This window comes from Columba livia, chromosome 13, assembly GCF_036013475.1.
Source record: "Columba livia isolate bColLiv1 breed racing homer chromosome 13, bColLiv1.pat.W.v2, whole genome shotgun sequence".
NCBI lineage: Eukaryota > Metazoa > Chordata > Aves > Columbiformes > Columbidae > Columba > Columba livia.
The window spans coordinates 4,930,348-4,945,536 of NC_088614.1; the positions used below are offsets into that span (position 1 = coordinate 4,930,348).

At 49.0% G+C, this 15,189-nt stretch overlaps 2 protein-coding genes across 3 annotated transcripts in view; both read right to left on the reverse strand.

The window, feature by feature from the left end:
• Positions 1-3,212, reverse strand: part of LOC102092724 (carbohydrate sulfotransferase 4) — a 9,217-nt gene extending 6,005 nt beyond the window's left edge. The window contains exon 1 of the mRNA XM_013367767.3: positions 3,192-3,212. The gene's annotated coding sequence lies outside the window, so the exon portion shown is untranslated. The remainder of the gene's footprint in view (positions 1-3,191) is intronic.
• Positions 1-12,732, reverse strand: part of TAT (tyrosine aminotransferase) — a 21,548-nt gene extending 8,816 nt beyond the window's left edge. The window contains exons 1-12 of one of the 2 annotated variants that reach the window (XM_005504700.3): positions 12,551-12,732; positions 10,843-11,085; positions 10,560-10,664; positions 9,708-9,775; positions 9,177-9,335; positions 8,863-9,001; positions 8,274-8,326; positions 7,755-7,907; positions 6,747-6,875; positions 6,211-6,294; positions 4,686-4,784; positions 3,650-4,316 (exon numbers count right to left, since the gene is read on the reverse strand). In XM_005504700.3, coding sequence (XP_005504757.2) covers positions 4,173-4,316; positions 4,686-4,784; positions 6,211-6,294; positions 6,747-6,875; positions 7,755-7,907; positions 8,274-8,326; positions 8,863-9,001; positions 9,177-9,335; positions 9,708-9,775; positions 10,560-10,664; positions 10,843-11,077 — 1,368 coding nt within the window. In that variant the 5' untranslated portion in view covers positions 11,078-11,085; positions 12,551-12,732 and the 3' untranslated portion in view covers positions 3,650-4,172. Of the gene's footprint in view, positions 1-3,649; positions 4,317-4,685; positions 4,785-6,208; positions 6,295-6,746; positions 6,876-7,754; positions 7,908-8,273; positions 8,327-8,862; positions 9,002-9,176; positions 9,336-9,707; positions 9,776-10,559; positions 10,665-10,842; positions 11,086-12,550 lie in introns of those variants that run through there. The other variant, XM_065028277.1, reaches the window with a different exon arrangement.
• Positions 12,733-15,189: the final 2,457 nt, after the last annotated feature.

The window sequence follows — 15,189 nt, forward strand, 5'->3', positions numbered from 1 at the left end:
TGCTGTTCTTTTTCTGTTTGCTGTGGCAAGTGGGGGGTGATGTTTGAGAGTCTGAAGCTGCCTAAAATCAGTTGAGATCAAGCTTATCTTCACATTTCACAGCACCTAGATTTTTTTCTATTCTCTTGCCCAATCATGTTTTAAACTCAGATACTTTTGGCATCAACAGTATTCCCTGGCAATGAGAATATGTTTGACTGTATGTTTTGAGAATTACTTCCCCCTGTTTTGAGCCTGGCATATAAAAACTGTATTTAGTAATACCACCATTTTTTACCAAAAGAGACAACGAGTAACTTCTCCCTATTCACAATCTAAGCCATATGGGATTTTAGCATCTGCTCTTGTATGCCCTGCAGAATACAATTCGTCCTATGCTGGGCTGATATCTGGAGCAGCTCATGGGAGTCGTGCTGCGGAATCTCTCTCTCTTTCCACTGATTGCAGAAGGACCCCACACCACCAAGTCAGTGCAGGAATATTAACCCTGGAGCCATCTGTCACATGAAAGATAGATCACAACCCTGCGACTCAGACTGATCAAAGCCCTTCACATGTTCTGTATCCCTGCTGTTTTTTTTGCTTCAACTCGCCTGTCTCATAAGCCCTGCCATTGGGAACATCCTCCTTCGGAGACAGCAATGTTTATTCACTGTCAGGATTCCAGGCAGAGATGAGAGGTGGCATTGTCTTCTAAAATCCGAAGGCAAATTTGGTACCTTGTAATATCCTGTGTTGCTCAGATCACAGCTTTGACCTTGGAAGAGCATTTGGACTCTCAAACACAAAAACTGATACCTTCCAGTCTTTCTTGCCTTCCTGGGAGAAAGGCAGATTTAGAAGACTACAAGTCTCTCTCATGTGTCTGTAAATATTTATCTAGAGGGATCAGTTAGTTCCTGATGTCACAATTCACCTTGAAGAGGTGTGTGATGGGATGGCTCACATTTCCTACACCCCAAATTACGACATCAGGGAGCTGCCCTAAAAGTCAACAGGGCGACTGTGCCCTGGTGAATCCTTGCCACAGAAAGTAACCTCCTTTTCAAAGCAGAGAAAGTTTGTGTTTTCCAGCTGGCACTACTGAAGCTGTAAAGGAAAAAAAAGGAAACCTACAGTGTGGCCGTGCAAGATCTACTGTACTGATCACTGGATTTTAAGTACTGCTGCATCTTTGTATTTTGAAATGCACAGGGAAAACCCTGTTCATTGCAGCAAAGAAACTTAGCAGTAATCATAAAAAAAAAAGTCACCTGTATGTCAGTCACTCATCACTTTCAAAGAGATGAAGAGAAGAGAGCAGAACTCTGACTTTTGGAAAGAGCTTTTCTGGCAGGGGTGCTGTATACAGTCACTCTGGTCGCTTTAGAAAATATCATTTGTAGAGGATGGAAAGGAAATGCAACAGTCAGGCAAGCACCAGAAGCCACTGGAGCAGAGGTACAACATTGTCCTGGTTTTGTTAAAAACAAGTTTCTCTTTTAGTGAATTTGCCTGTCAGCTAAAGCCTTCTTATTAAATGCACCCTCCTGAAAGTTAGATACATGTTTTGGTAGACATAGCAATGGAATGCGAGGTCACTGATAACAATGGGTGTACATCTCATGAGAGGGGCAACGAGAAACAAGTGACCAAAAACTGACCAACTGAGTATAACATCCCGTTCACATGATACTTCATATAAAAGAGGGAGATCACAAGGATCTCATCCCTTTTCCTTATGGCCAACATTAGGAGAGGACCTTCCAAGTCATCCCTGCAAACTGAGGCCTAGTGACAGACTGAATCCAGTTCTGGTTGCCTTCAAGTCCAGTCCAGGACTTCGGGTGCTGGCCCTACATCTGCTGGAGCAGTTGCCAGGACTTTCAAGATTGGTTTTGTATATTTTGTATTATTTTTTCTCTATTTTATCAGTAGCATTAGTAAAACATTTTAAATTTTTACAGCCCTCTTCTCTCTGTCCTTCTTTTCCTCCTGATCGCCTGTCCTTAGTGGGAAGGGGGGAGAGGGAGGGGCTGAAGGGAGGAGAGGGTTAACAATACATCTGCCATGGTTTTATTGTCACCTCACAATCAAACCTCAACAAACATGTGTGCCAAATTCCAGTTAGAGCAAGTTCCTCCTGAGCCAGAGCAAAACTTGCTCCCCGTGGCTTTCAGAACAAGGAAAGATTAGACAAATGACTGATGAGATGTCTGTGTGCGATGCCTTTCCAAGGGCAGGCTAGTGTGCTCCTGCATACTCCATACACCAGCTAGTTCGTATGGCTGCCAGGGTGCTCTGGGCTACACCCACACTGTGACACCGAGCATCTGTTAGTACAACATCTGAAAAATTATATTAGCACGTTCACAGTTTAATGCTAGTTTGCTATTGCAGCAGGGAAAACCTAAGTGTGGTCAAAATGCAATATTGTGTTGGCAAAAGATGGCAATAGAAGATGTGTCATTGAGAAATCTAAGTATCTTGAGGTTTATGCTTATATCTCTGTCTCTCTTAGTGTCCCTAGCCAAATGCTGCTGGCCTAAGAAACAGAACACTGTTAATCATTGCAGAATATTTTCATGTTAACAGAGATCTCTGAGGGAAGTCTGAAAGGAAAGGGAGAGCCACCTGAAATGAGGAGCTTTCTCTAAAACCAGGAACTATTAATTAGAAATGGGAATTAAAGCCACAGAACCCAAGACACTTGTAGAAGAGTTCAAGGAGACAGATGAATCTTGACAAGATGTAGATACAAGACAGTGTAACAATGCATCAATGTCATGCTGTAAAGATCTCCTGGCCCAACAGACCCCTCACACACCACCCTACTTATTATTTGTCAATGTTTTGTCTTAAGCAGCTCAGGTTATTTAGCTCTATTTGGAGGTCTAATGGTATAAAATCTCTGAAGCCATCTACCATTCACCCATAGCCCCAGCTTCTCTATCTTTCTTTTTGCTCTGAGATTGTTTTCTTTAAAGGGAAAGCATGTAGCATGGACACTCAGTTGATGTGTCCATGGCATTTTCATACACTGCTGTCTTTCTCACATGGATAACTTCCCTCTAATAGAGTACTGGTACCCAGACTTAGTCCTGAGCAAAGGAAAGAGAGGCAATGAGATGTCTACAGAACCCAGCAAGGCATCTAAGAGTGTGTCATCTACAGCTAGCTCACTTTTCCTGGGAGTGGGGAGGCAGGGTTACCTGTGGATCCTGATTCTGCAGAAGGACAGGTAAAGATAGCTGTAGGTGACGATACAAGGCACTCCGCAAGTCGCCCCACTGTCAGCTGTAGCAACGGCTCCTTGAGCAGCTCACCAGAACAGGTGCTCTGATGGGCACTTTCTCCTCTTGACTGCACAGGCACTCCTCTTTCCACAAAATGAGCAGACAACAGGCCACCTATTCCTTATTACCCACAGAGCTTTATCAGTAACCTTGACACTTCTGACACATCACAAACAACCCACACAGTGCAATCATTTCATGGGGTGCCACCCCTTCCTCACTGCTGCCCCAGCCTGAGCACTGGACACCAGTACCAGGCACCGCTGGCTGGGGAGCAGGGGCAGCGCCTGCCCACAGCAGTGGGCACAGCACCCGCTGCTCTGTCTCGCGGAGTGACCACACCAGACCAGGTGCAACCGGAACACTGCAGACACTCACCATGTCAGAATGTTTATTAATAAAAAAAAGTCACAATAACTTACTCCCTTTGTCACACAAAGGGTTCGGTGTGAAGAGCTCTGGCCTCCTAAGGTAACACAGGTCAGTGAGAGGTGGGTACTTTTGTCTTGTCCTCTGAGACAGCGGCCTTCTCCTGTCCCCAGGGGGACACACAGCCTGCACAGGAGCTACTGGCCACAGGGCCTGACACAGGAGCGGCACGTGCCCCTGACTGCAGCTGAGTCACAGGCAGGGAGGAACAACACAGGGTGCAAATGCAGAGCACACGGAGCCCACAGGCACTGGATGCCAGAGGGTGTGCAAGCTGCAGTGGAGGAGGAGACAGAAGTGGCTGCTTCTTCCCAGAGTGCTGAGGGGTCTATGGAGCACAAAAAGGGATGCAGCAGGACAGCAGCTGCTTGCAGGCAGGGACTGTGGGGCTGGCTAGAAGCAGACCTGCTTGGCTGGCTGCTGCCTCACACGAGGTGTAGCCTGGCAGAGGCAGGAGGCTAGCTGTGGCTACTTGTCACACTCCAGATCCTGGGCCCCCTCAGCACCCTGATAGTGCGTCTCGCAGAATTCCTGAATGCGGCTGCAGGCCTCCAAGATCATCTCCTCAGGCACAGTGATCACCACACGGAAAAAGTTTGGGTACTCAAAGCACTGAAAGGAGAAAGGATGAAGCTGACATTACCTAGGACAGTGCTGTAGATCCACAGCCCTGACCTGGGGTCACATGCTGTGTCAGCAAGTGAAGATAGCCAGGGTAAGACAGACTGTCGGACAGATTGTTTTTCTGTTCCAAGCAAATATCTCCATCTGTGTAGACCCTTACAAAGGGTGACAGGACTCTGTACTGACTACACAGAACCCAGAGAATGGGCTGTAGGGAGCTAGGAGAGAGCTGGAGAGTATCCAAGGTCCATGGACACTGCACACACGACTCCCAGCAGGTAACCAGAGCTAAAGGCTCCGAACCCCTGTGCTTCCCTCCCAGTGCTCTGGCTCCATTGCTCCCAGTGTCAGGCTCACCGTGGCTGGCAAGCAGAACACAGACTGCTCTGAAATGAGTCGCTCAGTGAACTCCACATCATTTTCAAACTCAGGGAAATGCTCCATCTCAATCTCAACCTGCAACAGAAGGATGTAACATGGCAACCAAGGGCTCCAAAATTAACTGCAATGGCCCTGCTTACCCACATGAAGCTATCTGCCCTCAATTTTTGCTCATGATTTGGGCTGACTGGAATGTAAGACACAAACAGAAACATATACATGAAAACTGGGGCTTCTTTAAGAAGTATTCGTTAACTACGTAAAGCCGGAATTTTAGTTAAGGATGACTTTAGTAAAAAAGAGATACAGTAACTAATTAGAAGTGAAAAGGAATAAATAAGATATTGAAAAATAGATCGGGAGAGAACTCTAGTCAATATGCATTAATAATTAGGTCATGCAAGAAATCCATACAGTAAGAAAAAGACAAACTGATGTTTTGATTTTAAAAAAAAAGAAGATAGCAAGGTCTAGAATACCACAAACAAAAGAAATCCTTCTAGGATGATGTAATTGGTAAAATGACATGGAAATGCTGAAATGTTCAATAAATGTTTCTGGTCTGTATTTGGAAAGAAGGAGGCTGTCCCTTTATCACATAAGGACAGTGATATCCTGGCCATTTGTTTAGAACCAAAGATTACTTTAAGCATTTCATGAAACTATCCTTAAACCAGGTGAGAGATAATTTGCATGCAGAAGCTGTGAAAGATCCAGTGGTAGAAAAGTTTTACCAGATGATGTAATTTGAAATAAATGCTCAGATACTGCAGAAATACAATAGGTGTGAAAGAACCTTAGAGCTGTTCCTCTACACAAAGAGCATAAGCAGAATTACTGTTGTACCTCTGGATAAGATTGGAAACAGGGTCAACTGATAAAGAATTATCTATAGAACATGAATGAGATCGATACTGCCATTTTCTCCCATTGTGGGTGCACATTTTTAAAAGCTAATGAAAAGCTGGAGACAGTATGAGACCAAAAAAGGAGATTAAAAATGTGTTAAACTTCGGAGACTTGGATGTCTCACTTGGGATTTTTGAAATTAAAAAGAAAATTTCACCACACCATAAAAAGTTTAAAAAAAAAAAAACAAACAGCTATGGGAGAAGGCAGAAAGAGAGGCAACAGTATAGGCAGAAGACAGACATGCTAGTAGGAAGAACAGGAGGTATGATAATCTGACTTGTGGTGTGGGGGGCTTCCCATTGCCAGCAGGCTAAAATCCAGGTAAAAAAACATGGTTTTGCAAAGTAGAAGTCCTTAAGTACTGTGCCTGAGCAAGTGGGTGAAATGTACCAGCCTCTGCCATGTGAGAAGTGCACAACACATTCTGGCTTTCTAAAGTGACCAAAGGATGCACCGCGCGCGCTGTGGAAATGCATGGTCACTGAGAGCTGGTGCCAAGCGCCAATCTGAAACCACTGACAAGCACTGGCAACGAGACCTGCTGTGAGTGTCGATGATCTAGAAATGGCATCTCTCTCTCTACACTTACCATGAGGTACATGGCTCCAGCAGGACGGACAGGTTGGAGTCCAGGGATAGCTGATAAGGCAGCATAACAAAGGTCAGCATTGGACTGAAAAGCAGAAAGGAAAAGTTTCAAAACAGGAGAAATTCCAGGAGGTAGTTCAGTGAATGGAAGCCAAGTTCTGGACCAGACTATAAACAGGTTTGCCCACTGCAAATAAAGGGACAATGAATGCAAACAGCACGGGTGATCGTGGCCTTGAGAAGAGTGGTGTGACTGAGCTGAGTTCAGCAAATTGGTGCCAAACATCCCGACCCTGGGTCACCAGCTCCAGCTGCAGGGCTGGGCCACCCAAAACTTATCACAGCCAATATTTTTGCCCCAGTTACCAAGACTTCTGCTGGAACTGGATTTGTTGGGCTCTCATCACAGACAGAACTGCGCCTTGAAGCAGGGTGGGGAGGGATGATGGTCTAGAGAGTGATGACGAGCTAGAGAGATACAACTCCCTCCAAAAAAATCAACAAACAAACTGTGCTGACCTGTTACAGCCTGTTTACCTTGAGGATACTGAGGGTGTTGTGGTAGAACTCAGGGGGTGTTTGGTGCAAAATACGTTCCAGTGCTCCTTGGACAACGGTACAGGGTCCTAGGATCCTTTGACTCAGTCTTACAAGGCCATCCCTGATCTGAAAAAACATGGTGATATTTGCAGGTCAGACTGTGCCTCCCTGCAGGAAGGGACAGCTCCAAGGCCTATACTACTTCTACGGTTGTTCGAACCCCTCCCTTCAGTGAGCTTGACTGTATGCCAGGTATTTACAGACTATTTACAGTGCCATTTTCTGTTCCTCAGTTGCAGCTTGTAATGCCAACAGAGACAACCTTTGGAGCTTCCCAGTCTGCCTCAAACCGGGCTGGAATACAGCTAATACAAATAAAGCCAAAACTGTTCCAAATACTGCTTCACATTTCCCTTAGGTTTGGACCCACAATCAACACTTTCAAAGCTAGGTAGGGACAACCAACACTAGCTCTTCTGCTAAGGAGACAAGTTCTCCTTCTGCAGAAAGACCTCTAGGTGGAAAGGTCACTGCAGTAGATGGTTGTTCGTCTTAACACAGCTGAACAGCCAGGTAAAGCACTTGCAGCACTGCAAGGTGCTTTGTACTTACTTTAAAGCAAAGCCATATAAGAACACATAGAGACCACACATGCACTCCACATGCTGGATAAGCCATACAATACTTTCAGTGCACACTGGAGCTATTTGAGAAGAGAAGGAATTAGAAACACACAAAAAGGACAAGAAATATATGAAGGAGCAGTAGGACAAGGAGTGTGTTACAGTGTAGATGTGGGTAGGCAGCCATATATAGGAAGAGATGGAGTAAGGAAGGGACATTAAAATCCTAGAGTTGCAGAAATGCATGTAAGCAATTGGTTGACACCCATATGAGAGCAAAAAGCAGTACATGCCTGTATCAGTTAAAGCCTACACACTGTTGATCTACACACTGAGACACTGCAGGTCTGTTGCCATGACAGTAACACTCAGCAGTTCTCACCTCATTACCAAAGATGTCTCTCCTGTCATGAATTAGGATCCAGCCCATCCGCCAGCCCGGGACTAGCCACCGCTTTGCCAAGCCACCACAGGACAAGATTGGCACGTTGGTGCTGAGAGTTGCAATGGGTTCATATTTGCAGTCAGCAAACACCTGTGACAGAAGGCAGTGTTAGGGCTGTCCCTGCCTCTTATTGTGAGAGCTGTGGTAGTGTGCATGAGGCACAAGAAAAAGGGAAGCAGGGAAGTGAGGGGAAATTGATGGTGAAAGCTCCCAGCTTCACGGTATGAACATGGTTAAGTGCACTGACATGAAAGCGAGCTGTTGGGAATAAGAAAGGAGCTGGACATGAGAGGTATCCCCAGCACCGCACACCAGAGGACTGGGAGCTCCAGGCATGGACCCAGGGACAGTACGGAGGAGTGGAGCTGTTGGTGACCTGGCTGCCATGGCCAAAGGGCAAGTGCATCAGAAAGGACAGACAGCAGAGGGGTGCAAAGAACTGCAACTGACACTCACCATGTCTCCATAGATCTCGTCAGCAAGGATAGGCACACACTGTCTAGACGCCACTGTAAGAGAGAAGGCATTCAGCCTGGCCAGCCTGCATCCGCCATGGGAGCAGACTTGCCCTTTGCTGCAGGGCTTGGCAGGGCTCCGAGGGAAGCACTGTCCCAGGGTAGAAGGTCCCTGTCTTCCTCCTACAGACTGTTCATTCAGAGAGCTCAGTCACTGGACATCTCTGCCCTGCCTGAGCCTGGTTCTGCTCTCCCCTGTGTGAGCAAGCAGCACAGCCCTCCCACTGGCAGGCCAGGACTCAGGAAGCACAGGACTCTCTGTGAACACTCTCCCTCTCCAGAGCAAGAGTGGAGAAATAAGCAGTCCATGGCACACAGAGCATTTGGGGAAGAGCAAGACACATACTCTGCATATTCTTGCCCACATAAGGCAACACCTCTGCACTGAGCAAGCCCCGCTTCCTGAGCTGGAGTCAGCTATGAGGAGAAAAGCAAAGCCCTGGGCTGTGGTGCTGCAGTGATAGAGACATTGACAATATGGTCAGACACCAGACTGCAATCATGCCACAGATGCACACAGGCAGGCTTACCTGCCAGGATCTTCTGGAGGTGGCTCTTGCTGAACACAGAACCACAGGGGTTCGATGGGTTGTTCACAATGAGGCAAGCTGTCTTCTCATCCACCAGAGACTCCAAGTGCTCCAAATCAATTTCCCAGGACTTTTCTGGCTAGTGAAGAGAAGGGGAAGTAACACCTGATGAACTGGACTTGCCACACAGGGTGGGGTGTGACAGGGTGCCCAGGTTTGCTCAGGTCATCTTCACCCACTTCCCAGGCAGGGCCAGGGTATTTCTGAGAAGCAGAAATGTCACGGCTGTCGCTTCCAGGCCTGCCATCACTTACCAAGAGGTTGTAGAGTTTGACCTCAATCCCCATAGACAATGCCAGAGTCTTGTAGAGGGAGAAACCGGGCCGTGGCACCAGGATGTTCTGGCCAGGGTTGGCCAGCACTGCCAAGGCAAGCTCTATGGCCTGGCTGCAGCCACTTGTTAAGATGACATCCTGCAAAGAGCATATGGGAGTCAGCAGAAAGCACAGGCACTCTGACGTGCCCCAGCCACATGGGAGGGACATAATGCCCAGGCTCTGCCAGGTAAGAGCTTCTCAGCCAGAAAGAGAAGTGCAGAGCCTGACTGAAGATGTTAAACCTCCAACAGCTGGAGAGCTCAGCCTCCTCCTGAGGAGGGTGCAGGAGAAGGGCTTGGGACAGGGGATGAGAGCAGCAGGAGGCCACTGAGGGACAAGGCCATGGGCTGTCCACAGCCCATGTCCCACAGCCAAGCAGGGGAGGGAGCCGGGGCAGGTGTGGTGCAGCAGGGGCGGCAGCACTGCTGCTCTGCCATGGGAGTGCCTGCGCTGGGCGCCGACCGGTACCTGGGCCTCCAGTGGTGCCTCTGGGCAGCTGTAGTATGCGGCCACTGCTTCCCGGCATGACTGGTAGCCTGGGGAAAGAGGAGCCAAACATGCAAGGGAGGTTTTTACAGACTGTTTCTTTTTTCTTGGCAGCACAAGGCTCACAGCTGCCACACAGCCAGGGAAAGCCTGTTTGTCAGTGACACGGTCCCAAGGTGGCTGTCCTGCCTCAGGCCAAGTTCTGTGCATGTCCAAGGCTGGGCCAGGCAGGCCAAGTGCAGGGTGGCAGGCCCCTGCCCCAGCATGTCCTGGGCACAGAACTGACAGGAGCACGGCACAGGGTTGCCAGAGAGCTGCTCTGACCCAGCAGGAGGCCGAGTGCTCTCACATGGCGTTCAGTGTCCAGTGAGGGCACAGAAGCAGCCCTCCCTGTCACCATGTGGAGTGCCCTGTGAGGCGGGTGTGAGCTATGGTCTGTACCTGCTTTTTGCACTAACCGAAAACCAGGCTTGTATTGTCTGTGAAGTCAGGAAGCCCAAGGGGAATCCTGGTCAAAGCAAACCAGGAAGGAATTTGGCTGCAACCCATGGCAGTAATACACAATCCTGAGCCTGTCCGGCTGCCTGAAACCCTGCCCACTCTAACGGTCGCTGGGAGGTGAACATGGCTTCTGCAGGAGGCTCTGGGCCTCAAACAGATCATGCAGGGAAGAGGACTCAGGTCTATATAGAGGATGCACGTGCTTGTGTGCTCACGGGACTATTGGTGAGAACAGCTGCAGGAAAGATGACTGTAGGCTCCATATACCTGCAGTGCTGTAGGAGCTGGCACACGCCTTCATCCTGCTCTCTCAGGAAAGCTTTGTCAACTTACCAACAGATGGAGCATAGCCATTGTAACGTCCCGAGTCCAAAACCTCCTTCACAGCCCGTGTGACCTCATCATTTGTGGGAAGGTTTCCAAAGACCGTCGGGTCTCCTTTTCAAAGATTGAAAAATAGTAAAGTTCTCACTGATCTGTGACAGGCACAGAGCTGTGTGGTTGTCTGGCCTATCCCTGGGTGTTTGCACAAGCTTTGTGCTTCAGAGCCCTGCAATCTGCCAGCCACACAGTCGACCCCGCTGCCCAGAGGCTTCAGCCACAGCACTATGCTCACCTAAGGACAAGGAGATCATAGCTTTCTTTGGGTTGGGCTCCACCTTCATGGTGTCTACGATGGCTCGGACAGGATTGAAAGTCTTCTTTGACATTTCAGAAGCCCTGACAGCCCATCTTGGCTTCCGGCCCTTCACCTTCCCCAGTGATACGCTGTTCCCATTGGTCTTGAGATGAACATCCAGTACAGGGGCATGATCTCCATGGCCATCCACTTGGATCAGGTATGAGTCCATCCTGAGAGCTGTCAGTGTGAGGTGGATTTCCTGGGCTTAGTTAACACATGACAAACAAGGGTTCTGCCCATTTGGGGACACAGCCTATGACTCTCCAAAAGTAAAACTTTCAAAAGCTATAGACCCTACCTACTGCCTAAAAGACAACCCAGTCAGCAGAAGCAAGTAAGGATGTATTTAGGCCCAGGATGAAGTGAAATCCCACGTGTAAGCGAGAAAGATAAAGACACCTCTGTGCTAGCTGCACCACTGCCTAGCATGGACTTGCTGTGCTGAGGAAGAGCAGCCATGCTAAAGTCAGCAGGCTGTTGTAGTCACTGCTGGACTGCAGATTCAATCTTCCACTGACAGAAGGGCCAGGTCACCCCCTCCTCCCCACCACCTATCAACCTGCACAGCTCAAGCTGCAACCACAAGGATCAGCCCACTATGTGTGTTCACATCTGGGATGTCCCTTCAGTCTGCAAACAGAAATGCAGCACAGTCTAAATCAAATCTAAATGCTAACAAGGTAGTTCTGGTCCAGTGTTATCAGGATGTACTGGGCAGTGGCAGGTATAGGTTACAGACTCTTGCTTCTGTCAGCAGAGCAACACATCTGCTGGCCTAGATTAAAAGGCAAGTGCTTAGAAAATGGAGCCAGGTTGGTATGGCCACAAGGGAAATCGGGGAGGTCGCAGTGCCTCAAGCAAAGGGCCTGAGGTCCTCCCGAGGCTGGGTAACAAGCAAGGCAAAGCAGAGCAACGGCTGCCTTCTAGGCCCCAAAGCATGCAAAAAAGTGACTTACACACACCCGCATGTATAACCAAAGCACAAGCCAGGCCCAGCCAGCAAAGGCCTTACTTATGAACTGCTACCGACTTGGCTGTCCACCTGCGGAAGGTCAGAGACACGGCAGGCAGAGACCTCCTGAGCCACCAAGCCCAATCTTGCTGATACTGGCACGCTGTCTTGTAATCCTGCCATTAACTGCTTACGCTTTCTGTCCTGCCCTATTTCTCTGCTCCAATGAAAGGCAATTCAGTGAACAGTGGCCCTTTTCTTATGGTAGTTACTTAGCCCTGTGCTTGCAGATGACCACAACACAGCTACTCGTTCCTTGCTGCAGTGACTGAGCTGCAAGGATTGTCGCATTGCATGGATCGGGTAGGATTTCTCATCCGAACAAATCTCTCACTGCTTTACTGAAGTTTGTACCATGTTGCTGCAGTTACTCTGCCAGCAGTGCCTCATTAACCTATTTAAAGCAACTCAGGCTGATCTAAGGGGGTCACAAAGCAAGACTTCAGCTTCTCTGCTGCTAATACTTTCTGGGTTTCCTTTCTATCACCTTCCCACCACCCTGCAATACACTTCTCATGCACAGGGGAGAAGCAGACCCAGGCACAATGGATGCCTTCAACATAGCAGCCCAGGAAGACCTCCCCACTTCTCCCCCTAAAAGAAGCCAGGTACCAGAGCATAGTACTTTACCTTCTACAGCACAGAGATGGAAACACCAACAAACTCGGCGGCCCAGTCCCTACTTTTAATCCAGGACAAATCCCCTTGCCAAGAAATTCCTGCAAAATCTTGCCCATGAAATAAGCCCCAAAATTGGGCGTTGAGACTGAATCGTTTAGCCATTGGCTCACAGAGAGGGCTGCTCTCCCCACCCAAAACTACCCTCTCCTCCCTATTGCAACTGTGTTAACTTCAAACACCTGGAACATTCCTGCCCATTAACTCTTTCTGGGGGCAGCCCACAGAGGGACACAGCTTGGCTTCCCAGCGGTCCTGGGCTGGCACCCTTTTGCACCACTTCCCTCAGTCCTCAAAGACTGAGGGGGGGAAACCTGCGCAGAGACCAGCCCTAGCACCTTATAACACACCAAGAGTGGACTGATGGACCCCAAAGCCTGTGGAATGCATCAGTCTGTCCTGTTCTCAAAGTCTCTGGGCTCACAGTGCGCCAGCTGAGAAAGGACCATTTTTGGTATCATGACAATCTGAGACATCTTTCTCCACAGGCTGAAGGGAGGCAGGCACTTCCCCACGAGGTGTCTTGGAGGCACCAGGACCTGAAGGGTTAAAGGAAGCTCAAATTGCCAGGGGTCTGGGTTTTTTTTCTTTTTTTTTTCTTGATTGCTGCAAGGCCCAAGCAAACTCATAGTCTTGGCAGCAAACAGAAATGATGCAATTCCTCCCTCTCTGACGGTACTGTAAAGTACAAATGACACCATTCCCAGAAGGCCTTGTGATGCTAAGTGATGTGAAATCTATGCCTTCCTGTCCCTTGGCTCCTGCAGGCCTGAGATAAATAAGAGAGGCATCTGCACCCTCCCTGTCATACAAGGGCTGCTCCACGTATTCCCTTACTGCCTTGGCAGCAAATGGCTGGAGATCAGAGTTACTCAGGGACAGGAGGGATCCTGCTAATCTTCCTTCAGACTGTTGACACCTTCATTGCAGAGGCCAGTAGTCACTGTGAATTTTGTCTGTTTACACCCGCTCCTGCATGAGAGAATAAAGGGCCACTTATGGTCAATCCATGCTCATAACACTGCCAGCAATGAGGCTGGCCCTCCCTAGGGCAAGCAGCAGCCCTGTCCTCAGCACCGGGGCTGGGGCAACGCTGCTGAAGTCATGAGCTGGTGTTGACCACAGTGCTGCGATGGGCAAGGCAGAGGCCACAATGGGGCCAGGCACTGGGAGCTGGAGGCAGGGGCTGGGAGGGGGTCAGTGCAGACAGTGGGTCTGGCCAGGGTCCCCAGGCCCACAGCAGCCACCCCCCAGGGACTTCGGCCAAGGAACAGCACCTTTCAAAAACAATTCACAGAGAAACATCTTGTATTGAAGCTGCTTGAACTCTCTTCTGCTGAGAGCTGCACATTTCCAGACTACTTTCTTCTTTTCAGTGAAGCCTGACATGAACAACCTTCAGAAGTTCATGCAGCGCCTCTCCAAGTACCTCTGGGTTATTTTCTCACTTCCCCCAGCTGGGACTGTCTCCTGCCTCACAGCAACCCTGCCAGGGTTAATGCGGCACTGAGAGGCTTCAAGGACAATGCTGCATGTTCTGTCTAGCAACAGACCTGAAGCTGATGCAACCAGAGCTCTACCCACGATACTGCACACAGCAGTGGGGTTCAGGGGAGGGCATGGTGGGAGCCACTGCCAAGAGAAAAAATGTGGCTCTGGAGACATAGGCAGACACAGTTACATAAGGCTGAGAAGCTGGCCAGAAGCGAATGGAGAACAGTGATGTCTGACAGGGTCAGTGGTTTTCTCCTGCTTTACTATGCCTTTCTCCTCTCTTGGCATGACTCCAGTCCTTCTCTGGGTGCTCTCACATGGCATCTGCAGCACCCCCCTTGTGCTGCACAGACCCTCTCAGGGCTGAAACATGAGCACACAGCTCAGCACTTCACATTCCATAAATACAGACAGGCCACCCCTTGTATGGTGTGGTGACAGAGGTGGCCGTATGCAGGAGGCAGTTCTGCCAGCGAGGCGGCTGGCAATCCTGGCTCAGGACCTCTGTGCCCCACTAGCCCTGATGAGTCTCCCTCTCGCAGTTTGCCCCTCCATCTCAGCAGTTCTCTCCCTCAGGTATCTTAGACAATACCAGGTTGGAAGGGACCACAGGGATCATCTGGTCCAACCTTTCTTGGCAAAAGCACAGTCTACACAAGCTGGCCCAGCATGCTGTCCAGCTAAATCTTATAAGTATCCAATGTAGGGGAATCCAATGGCTGATTGTTCTCATCATGAAAAATTCCCCTCTTCTGTCCAACCGGACTCTACCCAGGAGTAACTTGTACCCAGTACCCCTCATCTTTTCCATGTGACTACTTGTAAAAAAGGAGTCTCCATCTTCTTTGTAGCCACCCTTTAAATACTGGAGCGTGGTGATATGGTCTCCCCTAAACCTTCTTTTCTCAAGGCTAAACAAGCCCAGTTCTTTCAGCCTTTCCTCATATGGCAACGTCCCAGTCCTTTGATCATCTTGGTGGAAGTTCTCTGCACCCTCTCCAGCCTGTCCCCATATTTTTTGTATAGCAGGGACCAAAACTGAACACAGTATTCCAGGTATGGCCTGAGAAGCACTGAGTAGAGAGAGATAATGACCT